Here is a 21,701-nt window from a genome sequence, read left to right as displayed (position 1 = left end):
GAAAATCTACTTATTTCATACCAAAAGCACAAGTTTATGATACAAACTTTCCAGTCATTCGACACACAAGAAGCTCCTTTTGAAGACTTCTGAGAGTGGGATCTGCCAGGACAATCCCGCATAAGATTCCAACAATAGTCTGCCATCATGTGTGCATCCCATCTTCCTTGTTATAAGACTTCCACTTGCTCTTTGCTTAAGTCACCAAGTTTCTCTGGAAAGCAATCTAAGTGACTGTGCGGATAATGGACTTTAACACTCATGTTACAGCCAAGAGAGCATATCTTCTACTAACTGTGTGTAGTTGTCTGCCTTCTTGTTGCCAAGAAAGCTTTTCACAACAAGAACAAATGAAGACCAGGCACATGATTTGATTTCATTCATTGATGCTATGAAATGTGAGTCATTTATAAGTTGTCTGATCTGTGGATCATCAGAAATTCCTGCCTTCAGTTTTTCCATGGTAAGACCATGTAACATAGGTGCCATGGGACTCATAATCAAAAAAATACATCTAAAAAACCACCTAAATCGGCACTTGGACGATCAAAAGACAGGTCGTCCAAGTACCAATAATCGAAATGGGTTTTAGACTTATCTAAAAGCAGCTTAGGCCTTTAGACTGCCACCGTGTGAGGAGTGGTTAGAGTGATAGGTAGGCAGGATGTGGGCTTACCTAGACTTAGTCGTCCGGCAGCGATAATCAAAAGTTTAACAGGTTGCCTGGATGGAACTTATACGTTTTGACTTAGACCAAGTCAAAACAGGTATATGTTCCGGATCAGGCCGCTGAGCTGATTGCGGCTGCCATGATCAGCTCAGCAGCCCAGGCAACCCACGCCCCCTCCCCCGTAACGATCGCGGCAGTAGGGAAGCCCAGTCCCTCCTGGCAGAACCCGCTGCGACCCCCCGCATTCATCACTGGCAGGAGGGATGCCCAGTCCCTCCTGCCGAACACCTCCGAACCCCCCCCCTGCAATCTTTGGCAGCAGGAGAGATGCCCGATTTCTCCTGCCGGACACCCCCAAACCCCCCCAGCAACCTTTGCCGGCAGGAGAGTTGCCCAATCTCTCCTGCTGACACCCCACCCCCATAAATTTAGCCTACCCAGACTCCCCAAGCCCACCCCCCACCCTCTCCCGCCTTTCCTCCACATATTGAAATCTTTAAGTCTGTCCCCATACTCCTTATGACATAGACCAGTGATTCCCAACCCTGTCCTGGAGGAACACCAGGCCAATCGGGTTTTCAGGCTAGCCCTAATGAATATGCATGAGAGAGATTTGCATATAATGGAAGTGATAGGCATGCAAATTTGCTTCATGCATATTCATTAGGGCTAGCCTGAAAACCCAATTGGCCTGGTGTTCCTCCAGGACAGGGTTGGGAACCACTGACATAGACCATCAACCCAGTGGTGTAGTATGAGGGGCAGAATGGATGGACTGTATACTTCTCCCTCCGTATCCACGGGGGTTAGGTTCAGAGTCAGCCTGAGAATATTAAAAAAACGCGAATAATATTCAGGCCAGCTCTGATCCACCCCTCGCTTCCCCCCTGGCATCCCTTAAGCCTATCTGGTGGTCTAGCGCAATGGTTCCCAACCCTGTCCTGGAGGACCACCAGGTCAATCGGGTTTTCAGGTTAGCCCTAATGAATATGCATGAGAGATTTGCATATAATGGAAGTGACTGGCATGCAAATCTGCTCCATGCATATTCATTAGGGCTATCCTGAAAACCCGATTGGCCTGGTGGTCCTCCAGGACAGGGTTGGGAACCACTGGTCTAGCGGGTTTTTGGGGCAGGAGTGATCTTCCGATGCTCCTGCCCTGTGCAGATCACGCATAGGAAATGGCTGCTGTGAGCTCCTGTCATCGTCTCTTTTTGGTAGCTTGAACCCTAGTGGTAGTACTGTGAGACTGCTGCTAGGGATCAGAGTTGCCAATCTGAACTCAAGGCTAGAGAATGACACGGTGGAGAGAAAAAAAGTGAAGGGAGGGAACGCACGCGGTCACCGATCTTGCGGTCCAACAGCCCCCTACCTCCTTTCTTCCGATCGCCACTGTTTGGGCATCTCCCTCCCTCCCTTCCCCTCACCTTCGTGGCAATTTTAATTTTTCTTGTCTCCCAGCGGCATGAGCCTTTCAACAAGTCGCACGTGGCTGCTTGAATCTTCTCCTCTTTCACAACTGGAATCAGGAAGTTGCGTCAGAGAAGAGGTTTTAGGCAGCTGCACGCAACTTGATGAAAGACTTGGGCAGCTGCTGAGCTTATCGCGGCAAGGGATCTCTGTCCCCCCCCACCAGCAGGAGGAGGTGAATTATTTGTCACTGGAAAGATAATTCCCAACTCAGCACCTTTAGATCAATACTGTAATTCAAATCTATAATAATTTTCTATACATATTACCATGCTATCCTCTATCCTTTTGCAGCCTGGCTGTTATTACTAGACAATTGTTGTTCATTGTTTTTATATGTTGACCTACACATGCCATAAAATCAATAAAGATATTTAGGAGTAGAATTTGGGGGCTAGTGTTCTAAAGTTATGTCCGCAAGTGTTTCCTTGAGCATGCTCCACCCTGATGTTGCCCATATAAAAACCTACCTGCAATGTATGTGTTCTTGAAGATATGCACACGGATGCAGAAAGGACATAGCCAGAATTTCAGCAGTTATGAGGCTCATGTTATAGATTCATGAGTTATGCTGTTCCCGTGAGGGGCATTTTTGATAGGACTTATAAGTCTAAGGTTGGACATTGTGGGCAGGATGTCCACAAACCCAGAAGAAAAAATGGCCATTTTCAAAGCTGCCAGACATCTATCGTTTATTTTTGAAAATGACCTAGGTATAAGTTTTGGTCCTTAGGATGTCTACCTTTTTTGGCCATTTTCAAAAATAAAAATGTCTACATGAAAAACACATAAAAACAAGTTTTGTAGATGTACCCAACTACCTTGTCTGATTGCGGCAAAGAAACCCTATCAGCTGAGCTGATTTTGAGGATTTCTACCAGTTCAGCTGAAGGGGATTCCCCCTACCAGGATCAGCTGGAGCCCTGTACCCCTACACTCCTTCCCCTGACCCCTCTACCCACCCCTCCACCCCCCAACATTCCTGGACCCCCCACATGACCCAACACCAACCAACATGAGACAACACCCCCCATATCACTTGACACCCCAAACCCCCCCCCCACACACACACATTACATGACATTAGGCAACCCCCCACATCACCTGACACCAGACAACACCACCCTTCCATATCACCTGACACCCCTGTACTTTCCAATACAAAATTGGCAGGAGAGAAGCCCACTCCTTCCGGCCTACAGGGCCGCATGCTGTGAATGATGGGCCTTCCCCCTCCCAATGTATCTTGGGATGCATTGGGAGGGGCCTAAGGCCCTGATTGACTCAAAATGGCTCTAGATGCATTGGGAGGAAAAAGGTCCATCATTGTACATCGGAAAGTACGGGGATGTCAGGTGATGTGGGGTGGTTGCCTGATGTCTGGGGTGTTGGGTGACGGGGGGTATCCAGGAATTTTGGGGGGGACGTTGAGGGAGGGTCAGGGGGAGGGGTATAGAGCTCCAGCTGATCCTGGCAGGGGGAATTCCCTTGAGCTGAGCCGGCAAGAATCTCCCAAACCATCTCGGCTGATGGGAATTTCTCTGCCGCGATCAGCCGATGGCAAGCCCTCAATGTGTTGTATTTTCCCCCCATCTCTGGGTGGTGGGAGGGGGAGTAAGGGTGGTCATGCCTTAAACCCTCCTGTGGTCATCTTGTCATTTTCATCCCCTTTGAGGCACTTAGACCTGTTTAACTGTGGTCTAAGTCCTGGCCTGATAAAGCTTTATTGTTTCAGGACGTCCAGGTGGAAGCCCGCCCGATTTCCACCCATAACACACCTCCCAACACGTCCATTTGAGCTCTAGACGCACAGCAGCTTAGAAGTGCTGCTGAACATCCAGAAAGTTTGTTTTGATTATCAGCATTTGGATGTCCCTTCTATTAGGACGTCCGAGTGCTGACTTAGGTAGGTTTTTGGACGTTTTAAAGTTTTGATTATGCCCCTCTGTGTATTTAATACAGTTGCTCTGTTTCTTTCTCTTTCAGTACCTCCTAGAAATGAAAAGTTTAATACTGCCCCCTGAACATATTCTGAAGAGGGGGGACAGTGAAGCAATAGCGTATGCTTTCTTTCATCTTCAGCACTGGAAGAGGGTAGAGGGAGCTTTAAATCTCTTACACTGCACGTGGGAAGGGAGTAAGCAATTATTTTGGTTTTATTTTGTTGACAAATATTTCCTAACAAAAATTGTGTGCATAAAAATAATCTTTATAAAAGAAGCCAGCCAAAAAAATCACCCGGAACAAACAAAAAAGAGACACCGGAGCTGTCAAATCTAACCTCAGATATGCCACCCCCACCAGCCAAATGATATTTGAATCGGCTGCGATTCAAATATCGAAGCCGATTCAAATATCATATGGCTGGTGGGGGTGGCATATCTGACAAATCTGCTTTAAATTAAATGAAAAGTTATATGATACAAATTAGAAGGGCTGCTATTGAGGATATTTGTAAAAATAATCTTTACACATATTAAGTGTTAATTTTATAATTTGCATGCATCATATCTGCTGGTATTACTGTGGTTAGGAGCAGTGGCATAACCAGATGGCTGATTATGGATGGACCCGAGTTCAAAGTGGGTAGCAGCAAAATGTCATCCCCACCCCCGCTCTCTTCTTCCCTTCCCGGTGCCCCCTCAAAACTAAAAATAGAAATACCCAAGCAGGTGGGTTTCCCCGTGCCCTGCCAGCTGAAGACCTCCTCCCACTTGCACTTGGGCAGCTAGGAGTAGTGTCTCCAAACCACCACCACAAAGGCCCTTGCACTTCTCAGCTTTTGCATATGCACGGAGTGACAGAAATTACTCTAGTCACCTTACTGGGCAGACTAGATGGACCATTCCTGTCTTAATCTGCCGTCTGTTACTATGTTATTACTATTACCTTGATATTCAGTAAAGCTGGAGATGACAAGCCTTCAGTTCATCAAGTTATGCTAGATCTTGGCTTCTGTGCACTTACATAAGTACATGGGTCAGATTCAAGGTCCATCAAGCCAAGTAACCTATTTCTAAAGGTGGCTAATCCAGGTCAAAGCACCTGGCAAAATCCCCAAAAAGTATAACATTTTATGCTGCTTATTCCAGATTTTCCCAAGTCCATCTTAATAATGACTTATGAACATTTCTTTTAGGAACTTGTCCAAACCTTTTTTTTAAATCATGCTAAGCTAACTGCTTTTACCATGTTTTCTGGCAACGTATTCCAGCGTTCATTTGTATTACTTAGTAGTTTCATTGGGATACAGGATTTTGCTTGTTGCCAGTGTAGTTTCAAAGTTCTTAGCATCAAATTTTAAGCATTATAATCATGTCTGGTTTTAATTTAAAAAAACAAATACTTGAGAAATAATATGTAATATCTGAAGGATTCATTCGTTATCCATAATGGTTTTCCTTTTATTTTTTTAGCCTTCAGAATGATCCCCTATCCTTTGGAAAAAGGTCACCTTTTCTATCCCTACCCTATCTGTACAGAAACTGCAGACAGAGAATTACTCCCATGTAAGTCAGCGACAAAATGGTCATTTATTTCACCATATTGCTGAGAAATAATTATTTTCTTTGTGCAGCGTGTTGTATGCTGGCAGTTTGTACATTTTTCCACATTTTGGGACATTTCCACTTTCCCATTGATCATTGGGCAAATGAAACTAGTTTCTTTGTAGGCGAATTAAACTAGATTCTTTGTATGCTGTGCTATGTTCTTATTATGCTAATGAAAAAGGGACTCTAGGATGTCATTTTGGTATCTGACTAAAGGAATCATATGATCTTGCAAGTTCATGCATACCACCATCTTTTTGGTCCAATGTAAAGATGTTACAGTCTCCGAATTCCAGTTTCTTCTCAGAATTGCACAATTACTATGCATAAAAGGAGCAGGATGTACAGTAGGGGGTATGTTCTATAAGGAAAGATAGGGTAATTGGGTATATTTGTGTCTAACATGTAGATGTGAATGTTTATGCTAGCTATAGACCTGGTGTAAGTGAGGGTGCCTAAGGGCAGCAGGTACTCATATAGCTTGCATTATTCTATAAGTTACATACCCCCCTTGAAAATATGCACTATGCAAATTAAGCGAGTATTTGCAGAATAGTGCTTTGACAAAATGCTAGCATTCCAAACGATAGCACCTACGTTCCAGAATTGCTGTCTAAGTCAAAACGTATAAGTTCTGTCCAGGCAACCTGTCAAACTTTCGATTATCGCTGCAGGACACTAAGTCAAGGTCGGCCCACCTCCAGCCCTAACCACTCCTCGAAAAACTTCCCTTTTCACTCTGGGCGCACAGCGGCAGTCAAAAGGCCTAAGCTGCTTTTAGATACGTCTAAAACCCGTTTCGATTATCGGTACTTGGACAACCTGTCTTTCTGATCGTCCAAGTGCCGATTTAGGCGGATTTTAAACACATTTTCTTTTTGATTATGAGTCCCATTGTGACTTAAAAGAGCAATAAACAATGTAGGGAGAATTACAGTAGAAATGAGGTTGAAGCATCCCCCATAAATATAACCACAGTCATACATCTGTAGCCACTGTTAAAGCAACCCAAATATCCGGGTAAATATATCTGGGTAAACTTAACTATTCTCTTACCTGCCAATCTATAAACTGCCGCCTAGACTTACGCACCACTTACGTGTATCAGAGGCACAAATAACTTACAGTTATGTGTGTTTCTATACCTTGTGCTATTCTGTAAGGTAGTGTCTTAAGTGCTATAGCTTACATGTGGACAGAATATGAGAGGGGACCTGGGTGTGTCGCCATGTGACACATGCATCGTTAAGAATTCTATCAGTTATGTGTGTTACATGGAGCACTTACATCGTATAAAAACTCTTTGAAATGAACATAGAGTCCACTAATTCACTCCTTGAAAGCTATATGACTTTATGTTCTATTCCCTTTATATAAGTGCCTCAGAACATGGAATTTTTAAAATAATCTTGTTGGATTAACATCAACGTGGCATAAGTGGGTGCCCCAATACAAACCCCCCAAAAAACCTAGGAGAAACAACCCCACGTAGAGTCAAACAGAGAAAGAAAACAAGCGGGGGGCAGGATTGAACACATCAATCTTGGAACCAACAAATTTTATTCCTATAAACTCAAAACACAATTAAATACATGGATAAATACATGGATACAGAGTCCTGTGCCTTTGGTGACTCTATATCTATGTATTTATCCATGTATTTAATTGTGTTTTGAGTTTATAGGAATAAAATTTGTTGGTTCCAAGGTTGATGTGTTCAATCCTGCTCACCACTGATTTTTTTTCTCTTTAAGTGGGTGCACCTACATTTCACCCTATCAAAGCAACTTTATGCTAGTATTCTGTAAACGCTTAAGCACACCAACATGCCATTATTAAACTGGAACAAAGTACACACCGTTATGGCCCCTGTATCAAGGTACCATGATATAGAACTGTCCCCCAGGTGCTTAAATATTGACCTCATACTGTTGTACCAAAATAAGTAGATTTAGGCCTGCCATTTACATTTCAGGGACTATCTGGCTAAATATACCTTGTTAGAGCTGAACATTGTGCTAACCCCCTCTTGTACAAAGCCTGATAGAGCGGGCTGCTGAGATAATTGCCCTGAAGCCCATATGGATTTAAATGGCTTCGGGGCTTTTGCCGCTTGGCAGCTACTAGTGCGGCTTTGTAAAAGGGAGCGGGTGTGTGCGTGTTGATTTGAAAGCCTACTCTAGAACCACTCCTACCCCGCCCTTTTTTACCTAGTAAAATGTGTTCATCTTGCAAATGCAACTTAGAAATTCAGGGCTAGATTTGCAATGTGCTACCATTGCTCAAGTTTCAAGTTTAATAAAGATTTGATTGATCGCTTAATCACAATTATTAATAATCAGGATTAGTAAAATGTCCCATTGCATAAAGCAGAGCCTTCAATAAAGAACACATTTCTACATGCTCATGCACAGTAAGGCAGGAGCGCTCTTTTGTGAGCTCTTAATTTTATAAAGAGGACAGATTATTTTATTGGTTCCACAAAAAAACAGGTGCAAGCAGAAAAATTACTCAGTAACCAAGAAAGTCAATTCCAAAATCCATCCCAACTCATTGAACACCAATGAACACACAATGCCCACCTCCTCCCCCCCCAGCGGAGACGACCAGTATAAAATCAAAATATATCCTGCAAATACTCAATTAAGCATTCAACAAACAGCTTCTTGCCATAGGGGTTAAAGTATTCCAAAAGGGTTCCCAAGTGATAATAAATTGTTCCCCACTTTTGTGTCCAAATCAAAGAGGACAGATTTTTAAATGGGTAGATTTATTCAGCTAAACCCATCAAATATTTTTAATGTTGACATCTATGTAACAGTTTGTTAGAAAATAGGTACTCATGGCAAGGTTCCATCTATTTTGACATGTCTCAGCAGAGCTTTCCAAGTCTGTCCTGCTGACTCCACATTCAACTTGAATATGCTTCAGCTAAATTTGCATATGTTGCAGACTGAGTATATTCAAATTTAATTCATACTTATTCAGTCCTGGAAAACTGACAGGTTGTAGATTAGCATTCATCAATCTTTTGGTGACCACACAACTGCTGAAAGTACATGACCGCTAGTATAGAACACCAATGTCCTACCTAGCACTTTCTCAGATTGTGACCCCACAACCTGGTTTGGGGTCTTGAACCACAGTTTGGGAAGCTCAGCTGTTCTGTAGGTGAAAGTGTTGAGGTGAAACTTGTTTAACATTAGAATGCTTGATGAATTGACCGAGGTATTTTAGAAAAATGTCTGTTTTGTTGAGTCAGAGCATGAAATTAGATTTAAAAGAGCACATCGTGTGTTTCAAGCAGAATCGAAATAAGGAAATATATTACATATTTGGCTTGATATAAAATCTGAAAATGAATTATTAACAGAGCATCTCAACTGAGCACTAATTTTGTGCTGGTATCTTGAAAACAACCATGGGGTTGACGCTGGAGGACCTTTCCGGACTAGCACAAAACCGATTTCTTTTTAGATCTGCAATTCATCAAGTCGCTGGGACAAGTCGGCATTGACATGCCGATATGTAGGTGCAGCCACTCACACCAGGTCAATGACTGGCATCATTTAGCACATCTAAGTGTGCCATGCAGTGCCCTTATGTGGCCTTCCAAATTAGGCAACTCATTACAAGATTACTATTTTAGCGGCATGCATTCTAAGCTCTGTGAGCAAATGAAAAAGACTGCCTGCAAAAGTATGCCCTAGGGCAGTGCTGTTTATTCATTTTTAAGCTGGGGCCACTTTGGATTTTAATGAGCTGAAGGAGAGCCACCAAGGGCCAGATTCTGTAAATAGCTCCTAAATCGACAGCCACCTACACTGGCCGCATGTCAATCACACTTAGGCACCGTTTAAAGAATCACGACTAACGGCACCTAGCACAAAACCTAGGCGTCTGCATTGTACTCCAGGGTTTTACTGGCCTACAGTAGAGACACCTAAGTTCTTTTGAGAATCTCATCTAAAAGACGCTTAAGGTCATCTCCGCCCCTAACCACGCCTACTTTGACCTTAGGCGCCAATAGGCAGCTTCCTGTAGACAGGATTATGACACCTACTCTAGTAGGCACCTTTCGGTGCCTACTTTTTTAAAACAAGTTTTTAATTGTTTTTTTAATGGCGCAGTAATTACTGTACCAATTAAAGGCAATCAAAACAATTAAGTTAGGCAGTGGTAGGGCTCCTACCGATGCCTAACTTAAAGGTGCCGTTTACAGAATCAGGTCTCAAATATTTTCCCATCTTCAGACTTCACTGGGGGCAGGGAGGGGGGAATCCGAAGCTGTGAGCATTTTCAAATGCATTCTCTTTTGTTAGGCACATGGCAATGTAGCTGTGCTGATTAGCACAGAACATGCCTACTTTTCACCCCCAAAAAGTGCTAAACAATAAAAAGTATTTTGAAGTGCTTAGGAAGTGCACACAGATGCCAAAGCTACTGCAGGACACCTGAGTGTGCCCCGCAGAAGTGCTTTTTAACCTGCGTGAAGCACATGTGAGTGCTTACTAAAGCTTAGTAAAATGGCCCCTTACTTCTTGGATACTGTGTTACATGTGGTGGCAGATAGCGTGGACACACCTACCCTAGCCACCAGATTCTAAATATGGCACCTAGATACGTATATATCTAAATTAATGAACTATCAACAATGAATTAACAGACCTTAACAATCAATAATACCGTATATACTCAAAATATAAACCAAAATTTTTGGACCAAAAAAATGGCCCAAAAATGGGGGTCTCGGTTTATATTTAAGTCTCCTCCTTCCGAACCCAGCACTGACCTCCCCGCAGGTCCACCTTAAATCCTAATGGTCCAGTGCTAAGCCAAGCCAGAATGGGAGCAATCCCTCCCTCCTTAGAGATGAGTTGTCAGAACCTGCCGTGCAATCGCCACATGTTCCCTCTCTACTTCCCTCTGGGAACCAGTGTAGGCCTATCCCCAAGTCTTGCCTTAGACTCTGGCGGTTCAGCGGGGTGAGTCAAGGCAGGAGCGATCCTCTTATATTTCTGCCCATGCAGCCTCGCTGAAAAAATAGCTGTTGTTACCATGGCAACCTCACAAAACTACCGGGACAAAGCCAACAAGTCAACTTGGGGGATGGAGGGATTTCTCCTATCCTGGCTCAGCTCACCACTGGACCACCAGGATTTTAGGTGGGTCCGGGAAGATGCCAGCACTGGTCCAGGAGGGGGAAGGAGGCAGGTGGGTGTAGAGCCAGCAGTACTTGAATATAAAACTTTGGTTTATATTTGCATTAAAATTTTTTCCCTAAAAAGGGGAGGGGGGAAATGTTATCTCAGTTTATATTCAGATGGGTTTATATTTGAGTATATACAGTACTTAATTGGCACTCATTTGGATTTTCATATGCATCTTCCTTCATGCTATACATCCTTCGCATAAATCCTCTAGTGCAGTGAGGGGTTTTTGGCTTTTTTTTACTAATTTTTAAGTCAAGGGCACTTTGGATCTAAATGAGCGGAAGTAATGCCACCAAATATCTTCTATGCAAGCTTCAGCATTGCTGATCAAGGTGGGTCAATGATGTTCACCTCACCAGCATGCCTACAAACCTTTAATTACATATATCCTCAAGGAAGTGGGCATTTCCAAATACATTTTCTTTGTCTATTGAGGAATGCCTTGCCTTTCATGCATGTGGTTCTTCCTCCCATTTGCTTCCTCCGTTCTATCATGAGCTTGGGTAGAGAGGCAGAGAGAACCAGAAAAAATCCCAGAATGATGATGAGTCCTCCCCAGTGGTCTCCAGGAGCTACTATTGCTTCCTAGGCCTTGCAATGAAGAACATTGCTCTGCTGCAAAATTGAAGAGGGGTTATGGCCAAGGGAACAGCATAGGCATTCCAAAAAGTTGTGCGTGGTTTATAAAATGGTGCAATATATGTGCTGAAATACTGTGAGTTCCATGTCAGCATTTATACCTGGTTTCAGCTGGCATAAGTTCCAGCGTTCAACTTTAGGTATAGGAATTGGCTTGAAACCTTCCTAGTTATGCTCATTTTTTTCATCACCCTTTATAGAACAACGCTTAGAGCTGATTTTTTTTCAACACCAATTTTTGCTCTCCATTTACTGAATCTGGCCCTTTCCGCCACTGCATGTAAAGTGGTACTGGGATCACAAATACAACAAATCTACTAGGTAGCACACCTCCCCAATCTGACCCCACTGAAAGAGTGCAGCCCGAATTGATCTCCTTGATCTGATCCCTCCACTGCAAGAGCCCTCTATTGATTCACCCAGAATCACTGCAGAAGAATGAAAGTCCCATCCCTTAGGAAAGCCCTACCTCTCATACCACCCCAAACCTCTTTCCACCCCCCTTCCCAAGCACCCAAGTGGTCTAGGTTTAGATTTTAGAGGATGGAAGTGGAGGGGGGCCTACAGATTGTCTTATAATATTTTTTTCTTTCAGAGAAAACTAAGTACAAACTTTTATGGGCATTGCCACTCTGATGATCAAAAGACTTAATTAACTTTTTCTTTCACTTTCATATTTTTGATCTCTTATGCAGCATTTCATGAAGTTTCCGTTTACCCCAAAAAAGAACTCCCCTTTTTCATTCTCTTCACGGCTGGGTTATGCTCCTTCACAGCCATGCTGGCCCTGCTGACACATCAATTCCCAGAGCTTATGGGTGTCTTCGCAAAAGCTGTGAGTACTTTATCAATGGAAAGAGCTTTGTTTCAGCAGTGAAAATGAACTAAAAGGTTCGTTAGATAATTTTTTTTCTAAGAAGTAGTTTGTCTTTCCTTTGGCTGTATCTTCGAAGATACTGCTAAGCAGCCTTTGAAAGGAGAATTTCACTGAAAAGGAGCCTTTGAAAGTAGAATTTCTCAAGTCCCTATAGGATTTGACCCTGCTCTTCAACTCCTCTTTTCTTTCTGTTGGGTTGTCTCTACCTGGATCCTTCAGGGAGTTAAGATATTAGAGAATGACACGGGGAAAAAAATTTTCCCGTCCCCGAGGAAACTCATTTTCCTGTCCCATCCTGATGAGTTTTTTTCCTGTCCCTTTCCCATTCCTGCAAGCTCTGTCTTCATCTGCACAAGCCTCAAAACACTTTAAAATCATAAGTGTTCGAGGCTTATGCAGTTAAGGCAGAGCTTACAAGAATGGGACAGGGACAGCGACAAAACTCACAGGGATGGGACGGGGAAATTGAGTTCCTGTGGGGACAGGGAAAAATTTGTCCCCTGAAGACCCTGCTATTATGGCCTTCACTGACAGACCACTCAACTCTCTTTATGCTGGTTCAAATAATATGAATTTAATAATCAAATAGCAATAGCTTACAGGAACAAATCACACAGCATACAGAGTAATAGAGCATACACCAGGCTGGCCAGACTGATGGAGAACTTCCGATGAGTTCTGAATCCTTGGTTCAAGGAGCTTTCTTTTATATGATTCTGACAGCTCTGCCCACGTTGGTGCATGTTACATTTCACACATTCATTGGTTAAGCATATTCCTTATCTCATTTATTAATCTATGGATTGGTTAGCATAATGAGTGATACTGTGTGTCATGCCTTCTTTCATCTAATTCTACCTTATTTCCCAGTAAATGTCCTATTAATATATCAAAAACCTCCCTCGAGCACCTGGGCCTAATGGCTTTTCAGTTCTGTGGTTAGCTCTCTTGCATTCTCATATCCCCTGTTTCCTGTGCAGCATTCGTCCTTCTTCTTGTGAAACTTCCATCAGCTTATCCTGCCACTATAGGGCTAAGATCTCTTTTCACTAGAATTGTTTTTCTCTCCAGCTGTGCCTTCTGTTTGACCTTGTTTTCAAGAAAGCAGAAGTGTCTTTCAGAGCTGACAGTTTCTAGTCAGTGTCCATTTTGCCCTTTCAACAACCATTTTAGGTTTTAGCTGTTGGCCTGTTTCTGCTATATTGGGGGAATTCTCAGGTGTCTTCACCTGGGCTTACAGGATTTCTCTTCCCCTCCTCACCCCATGTCGTTCGCTATAAGAAATCACTGCATAAGAACCAAGGCTTGCGCATTAGAGAAGTTTTTTAGTTGGTTCTCCCTGCAAAAGTTCACAGCAGCGGTGAAAGCACTGAACATTCAACATTCATGATCCAAAGATTTCTTACTCTTACATCCTTGAACTGATGGAAAGTTAAATAAAGCGTGTCATCCTCTTCTATGTTTATAGGATGCTATAAGGAATTTATCGGTCATATAGATTGGAGCAATACCGTACACAACTTTGTAACTGAGACACCCATTGTTACAGAATAGCATATAGCCAGATCATGAGTAATACTAATTAATTGCTTGTTAGCTGCAATAATTAAATAATTGGAACTTGATCAAAACAGGACAGATACCGGACGACTGGAAGATAGCGAACGTCACGCCGATATTTAAAAAAGAATCGAGAGGAGTGCCAGGCAACTACAGACCTGTGAGTCTCACGTCTGTCCCTGGAAAGATGGTTGATCAAAGATATCATAGTCCAGCACCTAGACACACACGACCTGATGAGAGCCACTCAACATGGGTTCAGGAAAGGGAAATCATGTTTGACGAACCTACTTTAATTTTTTGAGACAGTGAACAGACAAATTGATAGTGGAGAACCGGTGGATATTGTATACTTGGACTTTCAGAAAGCGTTCGACAAGGTTCCACATGCAAGACTTCTCAGGAAATTACAAGGCCATGGAATAGAGGGAGATATACTAAGATGGATAGGCAAATGGCTAGAGAACAGAAAACAGAGAGTGGGCATAAATAGAAAGTTCTCAGAATGGGAAAAAGTGACTACCGGTGTACCCCAGGGTTCAGTACTTGGACCCATCTTATTTAATATTTTTATAAATGACCTGGAAGAAGGAACATCCAGTGAAATCATCAAGTTTGCAGGCGACATAAATCAATCAGATTGCAGAAGGACAGCGAGGAACTCCAGAGCAACTTGAATCAATTGGAGAAGTGGGCAGATAAATGGCAGATGAATTTTAATGTGGAAAAATGCAAAGTGATGGTCCTTTAGGAGAGGAGTGACATGATTTTAGCGACGTACCAAGGTTAATAATCTAATGGATATATTCTGAATGGGCTGTAATTTCTTAAGAAGAGATGCAGGAAGACCACTGTAAATAATATTACAATAATCTAACTTTGAAGATACAAGGGCATATAGTAAAGTCGCACAGGAAGTCTCATCTATATAAGGGCGAACAGATCTTGTAAGCCGAAAGGAATTAAAACAAGACCTTGTAACAGAAGAAATGTGTAGTTGAAAAGTAAGAGAAATATCTAGCCAATCCCCAAGATATTTAAAAGAATGTACTAATTTGATCAGAGATCCGGAGAGAGTGGGACAATTGCAAGAGAGAAGGGTCCCGTAACCCAAATAGCAACAGTCTTCTCAGAGTTGACTATCAAACAGTGATTAACTAACCAATTAGAAATCTTAAGACTTGCTTGAACAGAACCAAGATCAGAGTGAGAGGGATTTAAAAGAACCACAAAATGAATGTCATCTGTATAAATGTATCTACATATACATGGACAGATCATGGCCAAGTCATCATGTAACACAAACAACTTTTAGAATGTACCACACAGTAAGGCACATCAACTTGTACCAGTCATTGACCTGCCATAAGTGGGTGCACAAAGTTTGAGAATACCAATGAACCTTTATTCTATTGTTCTATAAGGACTCAGGCACATAAAAAGTGCTGTTATGGAACTGGTGCAACCCACTTTGGCACCTATATTGGGATGCCAAGTTGTAGAATTGCGTCCTATATATGTACCTGAGGCAATGGAGGTTTAAGTAGCTTGCCCAAAACCATAAGGACCAGCAGCGGAATTTGAACTGGGCTTCTCTGATTGTCATTACAGGGCACTAACCATTTAGTTGGCAGCATGTGAAAAAATCCCATCTCACTTATCTTGTAATTGCAATCACAAACAAAATTTGCTGCCACCAGCAGTGGTGGACCTGGTTTGGTTGCCACCTGGCATAGAGCACCCCTTCCTCCAGGTGCATCATCCCCCCTCTTCCAGGCAGTGGGAGGTGCATAGAGTGGTCATGGAGCTGTGGTTCGTGTGCGTGCGGTTGTCGACTCTGCTGGTTCCCTGCCCCAGAACAGGAAGTTGATGTCAGAGGGGGCGGGGCCAGCAGAACCAACAGCTGCACGCATGTGGATTGTGGTCCTGTGGCTTCTCTATGCAACCCTTACTGCTTGTACCTGGAGTAGACTTCATCCACTGCCCCTCCCTTGGTATGCCACCAGTGAAAACGCTGCTCCTTATCAACGTACATTGCTTCCCATTCTCCCCTCTGCAGTTTATTTCAAGCCAAAGTGTTCTGCATGCAAGACTGATCTAAGGTGGAAATGCTATAGGTGTGGCTTTCCTCCTAAAATCCCCACTGAAACCTGCTTGTTGCCTCTGCTAACCTGTCAAAAGACACCAGGGTTTCTTTCCTCCAACATTAGCAACATTCCTCTTAAAAGCAGTTAAGATGGTATAATCGTATGATTTTTGCTGATGTATGGGATCTTTGTTGTGCAAATCCTGAAATCTAATATAATAAAATGGTAAGCCGCGCATGCGCACTTCCTATGCGTGCGTCCGTTTTCCGTGAGCTGTAGCACACATAGGAAGTGCGCATGCGCGGCTTACGGTCCGGCCGCAAGTGACATGCGCGCCCTTCCCTGCTCTCCACCGCTGCCGGCCGCTAGCACCCCCTGCCCTCTCTGTCGCCTCCCGGCTCCAGCGGCGTAGGCAGCACTATAAACACGCTGCTTTGCGCCCTTCTCTGCCGATTTCCTCTGCCGCGTCTCTGATGACATCATTGGAGACAGACGCGGCAGAGGAAATCGCCAGTAGAAGGCCGCAAAGCAGCGTGTTTAAAGTGCTGCCTACGCGGCTGGAGCCCCGAGGTTTGTCGGCGGTGGGAGGGTCAGGAGCAGGCCGGGTCGACAACGGCAGTAGAAGAAGGGGGAGGGGCCGAACGGAGCAGGGAAGAGAAGGTAAGAGAAGGGAAACGGGGAGCAGGGAAGAGATACTATTGGACTGGGAGAGCAAGGAAGAGGGACAGGGGGAGCAAGGAAGAGGAACGGGGAGCAGGGAAGAGGTGCTATTGGACCGGGGGAGCAAGGAAGAGGGACGGGGAGCAGGGAAGAGGTGCTATTGACCGGGGGAGCAAGGAAGAGGGACAGGGGGAGCAGGGAAGAGGTGCTACTGGGCCGGGAGAGCAAGGAAGAGGGACAGGGAGCAGGGAAGAGGTGCTATTGGACCGGGGGAGCAAGGAAGAGGGACAGGGGGAGCAGGGAAGAGGTGCTACTGGGCTGGGGGAGAAGGGGGCTGCGGGGGGGGTAAAATTGGTTTGGAGCTGATGCTGAAGGAAGGAGGCTTTACTAGCACCCGTTAACGGGCTTAAACACTAATATGTATATAATACTGTGAGCCGCCTTGTATAAAGGTGAATTAAAAATGTTTTAAATAAATAAAACTTATTTGTCGCTGGCTACAATGTTGCAAAAAACCTTTTCTCCAGTGTGAGTCAATATATTTCTCTAAAAAAATAATAATAACCACTGGATCTCAACTTTTTAAACTTTTTTTTAAATCCCTGTGTGGTTAGCTTAGGACGCCTCAGCCCCACCACTCCACCGCTAGAATAGTTTTATTGTAACGGGAAGGCTGTGTGGTGCCTCATCACCGGCAGTCCTTTACTTAGTTTATGTTTTTTTTGCTTTTATAAATTTGTGAGTCTTAAGACTCACAAATAAGTAAAGGACTGCCGGTGATGAGGCACCACACAGCCTTCCCGTTACAATAAAACTATTCTAGCGGTGGAGTGGTGGGGCTGAGGCGTCCTAAGCTAACCACACAGGGATTTAAAAAAAAGTTTAAAAAGTTGAGATCCAGTGGTTATTATTATTTTTTTAAATAAATAAAAGGCAGCAGCATGCACATAGCAATAATAATAACAACAAAAATTGAAGATGGACTGTTCTTTTTCTGATTATACCATCCATATTGCAATGGTCAGTTTAATCTCTAGTCTTAAGCACTTTGGACTAGAGATTTATTTAGTTAGTTAGTTTCATGCAAAAAGAACATCAAATGAATGCAAATTATCCAAACTACAGCTGCTGGACTGACATTTAATCTGAAAAAGTTTGATCATATATCGGATTATTATCGGCATTTACATTGGCTGCAGATTGACGCGAGAATATTATTTAAGTTTGGTTGAATTTGCTATAAGACATTGTTGCATGGTTTGGTTCCTACCTACATCATCGATCACCTTAAGTTTGTTGACAGAAAGCGCTTGGCACGAGATTTTAGACTATTTGCTTTCCCTTCAGTAAAAGGCTACCTATATAAACGATTTTTCAGTAGAATTCTTGCTTATCGGGCGGCTCTATGGGATAAGAACTTTGGTAATCTGATTCTAAGATCTGATTACATAAGAACATAAGAAGTTGCCTCCACTGGGTCAGACCAGAGGTCCATCCTGCCCAGCGGTCCGCTCCCGCGGCGGCCCATCAGGTCCGCGACCTGTGAAGTGGTTACTGACCAATTCAATAACCTACCTCAAGTTCTATCTGTACCCCTCTATCCCCTTATCCTCCAGGAACCTATCCAAACCTTTCTTGAACCCCTGTACAGAGTTCTGGCTTATCACCTCCTCTGGAAGCTTGTTCCATGTGTCCACCACCCTCTGGGTAAAAAAGAACTTCCTAGCATTTGTTCTAAACCTGTCCCCTTTCAATTTCTCCGAGTGACCCCTAGTGCTTGTGGCTCCCCACAGTTTGAAGAATCTGTTCTTATTCACTTTCTCTATGCCCTTTAGGATTTTGAAGGTTTCTATCATGTCCCCTCTAAGTCTCCTCTTCTCCAGGGAGAACAGCCCCAGCTTTTTTAACCTGTCAGCGTATGAGAAATTTTCCATATCTTTTATCAGTTTAGTCGCCCTCCTCTGCACTCCCTCGAGTACCGCCATATCCTTTTTGAGGTACGGCGACCAGTATTGAACACAGTACTCCAGGTGCGGGCGCACCATTGCGCGATACAGCGGCATGATGACTTCCTTTGTCCTGGTTGTGATACCTTTTTTGATGATGCCCAGCATTCTGTTTGCTTTCTTTGAGGCTGTCGCACACTGTGCCGATGGTTTCAGTGATGTGTCAACCATAACTTCCAGATCCCTTTCAAGGTTACTCACCCCTAGCCGTGTTCCCCCCATTTTGTAGCTGAACATCGGGTTCTTTTTCCCTACATGCATGACTTTGCATTTCTCTACGTTAAAACTCATTTGCCACTTATTTGCCCAGTCTACCAGTCTCGTTAGGTCCCTTTGCAGGTTTTCACAGTCTTCTGTGTTCCTAACCCTGCTGCAGAGTTTGGTGTCATCAGCAAATTTGATAACCTCACATTTTGTCCCGGTCTCCAGATCGTCAATAAATATATTAAACAATAGAGGTCCCAGCACCGACCCCTGTGGAACTCCGCTCGTGACCCATTGCCAGTCTGAATATTGGCCCTTTACTCCAACCCTCTGTTTCCTGCCTGCCAACCAGTGTTTGATCCATCGGTAGATATCTCCTTGCACCCCGTGGTTCCACAGCTTTTTTAATAGCCGTTCGTGAGGTACCTTGTCGAAGGCTTTTTGGAAGTCAAGGTAAATGATGTCTATGGATTCCCCCTTATCTATCAGGTTGTTTATTCCCTCGAAGAAGTAAAGCAAGTTTGTGAGGCACGACCTTCCCTTGCAGAAGCCATGCTGGCTCGCCTTCAGTTGTCCATTTTTTTCTATGTGTTCGCAGATTGTGTCCTTAATCATTGCTTCCATCATCTTTCCCGGAACCGAGGTCAAGCTCACAGGCCTGTAGTTTCCCGGGTCACCCCTTGATCCCTTCTTAAAGATGGGCGTGACATTTGCTATTTTCCAGTCCTCTGGGATCTCTCCAGTTTTTAGGGAGAGGTTACATATTTGGCGGAGTGTCTCTGCTATTTCGTTTTTCAGTTCTTTAATTTTCAGGAAATTGAGCAAAACTTATTGTTTCGAGAAATTTTTTTAAATACTTGAAGTGTAATTCACTGTGAATGTGTAGTATTTTAGAATTGTGAACTGCACTGAACTGCAAGGTAGTTGCGGTATATAAATGAATTTTTATGTTACAGATACGAGGTTGCAATCCAAAGAACTAGCAGAATACAAATAAGACTTCAAACAAGGACTGTATGAGTTAAATAACAAAGACATTTCAACAAGTTCAAAAGTGCATACATAGAGTGTGGCTGGTCTAGAACTAGGCACCCTCCCTTTTTGCACTCTGCTGCCATGTGGTAGGAGCCTATTCTATGATGACACATGATCACTCAGATTCCATTATAGAATACCAATGTAACCCGACATCGGCACACCATACATTTATATGCCTGCATGTGCCCCAACCTTAGATGTGATGTAACTGCAGGCACATAAATGTGGCATTGGTGCCCATACCTTACTGCACATATAAATTGCACCACTGTCTGTGCTCTATATGAATATCACCCCCCCCCCTTGATTTATGAGCTATGACACACACCCTTATAGAATGCCACCTAGTTGTATTCTTGCAATTTAAGTAGGTGTGCATTTACCTGCAAAAATGCTAAGATTCTATACATTTAGCAAGAGGTGTACGGGCACGCCTGGAGCATAGGTACAATTGAGCGAGTCCGGCAAAATGCCCTGAACTGGCCAATGGTAGGGGCTGCCTGCAACTCAACCCTCCCTTCCATGCGCTGACGTCCAGCACTTCCCACCCACCCCCACCCCCCATGATGAGCTACTTCCTCGCCCTCTGGGTCCTCCACTGCTACAGTGTTAGACAGCACTAAAGGCTACCTCTGACGCACCCTTCCTGTAGGCAGGACACAGCAGAGGAAAGGTCTAGCTGTGGAAGCTCTGGCAGGCGGGTAAGTGGCAGAGTGGAAATGGGAGGGAGGCGCTAGACCTGGCCATATCAGTCCTGTCTTCCAAGGCCCACTGAATCCCAGCTACGCACACTAGGGCACCCATTATAGAATTGCCCATATAGTATGGCATCATTTTTCCTCCCTAAATGGAGAACACAGCAGCGGAAAGGTCCCGCCAGCCACAGAGGTAGCCTTGAAATTGGAGTTTCCCAACTTTTCATGTTAATGCACCATGCTCACCTTGAGCCAAATCAGCTCATTAGTTTAGGCACTATAACATGTCTACAGAGATAAGGACAAATCAAATACAGATTGTATGATTGTAGGTGCTATCACAATAGAAAACGTAAAAAGTATGGCACATTTTGAATTTGGCACCTTAATAACAGTTTTGACTATACTGTATTTCTTTGACTTGGTTAATATTTTTCCTGTCTCGTCTGATTATGTTCACAGTTCCTCAGCACTCTCTTTGCTCCATTAAATTTTGTAATGGAGAAGGTAGAAAGCATCCTTCCCTCCAGTCTCTGGCATCAGCTGACGAGGATTTGAGAAGACCTAGAGCACCGACTACCATGGTATCTTACGTGCCAACATTTTGTTGACCACAAGAAAGCATGATACAAAGGGAAACAGTTCTATAGCGTCAGACTTTTCATGGATTGTCCGTTCTCATATACAGACTTTTTTTTTTGTACAAAATAAATTGATGTTTGGTTCTATTATATTTTGCCTTCAAGGAATGAAAACAAATCTTTAAAATAAACTTTTGTGTATTGCAGCAAAATGCTTGTTTACCACTATATCTTTCAATGTACAACCAGCACCAGCAGCCAACTGCTTGAAGATCTAAAATGAGCTGTCTACACCATCATATCTTTCCGTCTCATGGTCTGGGTCCACTATCATGGCTAGTGTGGGTTCATATCACATGCTGTCTTAAATGATAGCCATTTCTTGGTTCTTGTTGACCCTGACCTGCAATTGAATTAGTGACCAAAAGGCCTTATGTCCTAACTGAAC

The 21,701-nt window shown here is 43.6% G+C and overlaps 1 protein-coding gene across 8 annotated transcripts in view; it reads left to right on the top strand.

Moving 5' to 3' along the window:
- The window catches only part of ST7 (suppression of tumorigenicity 7), a 323,411-nt gene extending 301,952 nt beyond the window's left edge, over nucleotides 1-21,459 (top strand). For 7 of the 8 annotated variants that reach the window (XM_033959029.1, XM_033959031.1, XM_033959035.1 and 4 more), the window contains 4 exons: nucleotides 4,129-4,279; nucleotides 5,559-5,651; nucleotides 12,241-12,380; nucleotides 21,135-21,459. In XM_033959029.1, the coding sequence (XP_033814920.1) occupies nucleotides 4,129-4,279; nucleotides 5,559-5,651; nucleotides 12,241-12,380; nucleotides 21,135-21,230 (480 nt within the window). In that variant the 3' untranslated portion in view covers nucleotides 21,231-21,459. The remainder of the gene's footprint in view (nucleotides 1-4,128; nucleotides 4,280-5,558; nucleotides 5,652-12,240; nucleotides 12,381-21,134) is intronic. The other variant, XM_033959032.1, reaches the window with a different exon arrangement.
- The last annotated feature ends 242 nt before the right edge of the window (nucleotides 21,460-21,701 follow it).

Source organism: Geotrypetes seraphini, chromosome 9 (genome assembly GCF_902459505.1).
Source record: "Geotrypetes seraphini chromosome 9, aGeoSer1.1, whole genome shotgun sequence".
In the NCBI taxonomy this organism is placed as follows: domain Eukaryota; kingdom Metazoa; phylum Chordata; class Amphibia; order Gymnophiona; family Dermophiidae; genus Geotrypetes; species Geotrypetes seraphini.
Note: the sequence above shows the minus strand (reverse complement) of the source record. Positions and strands in the feature narration are given on the sequence as shown.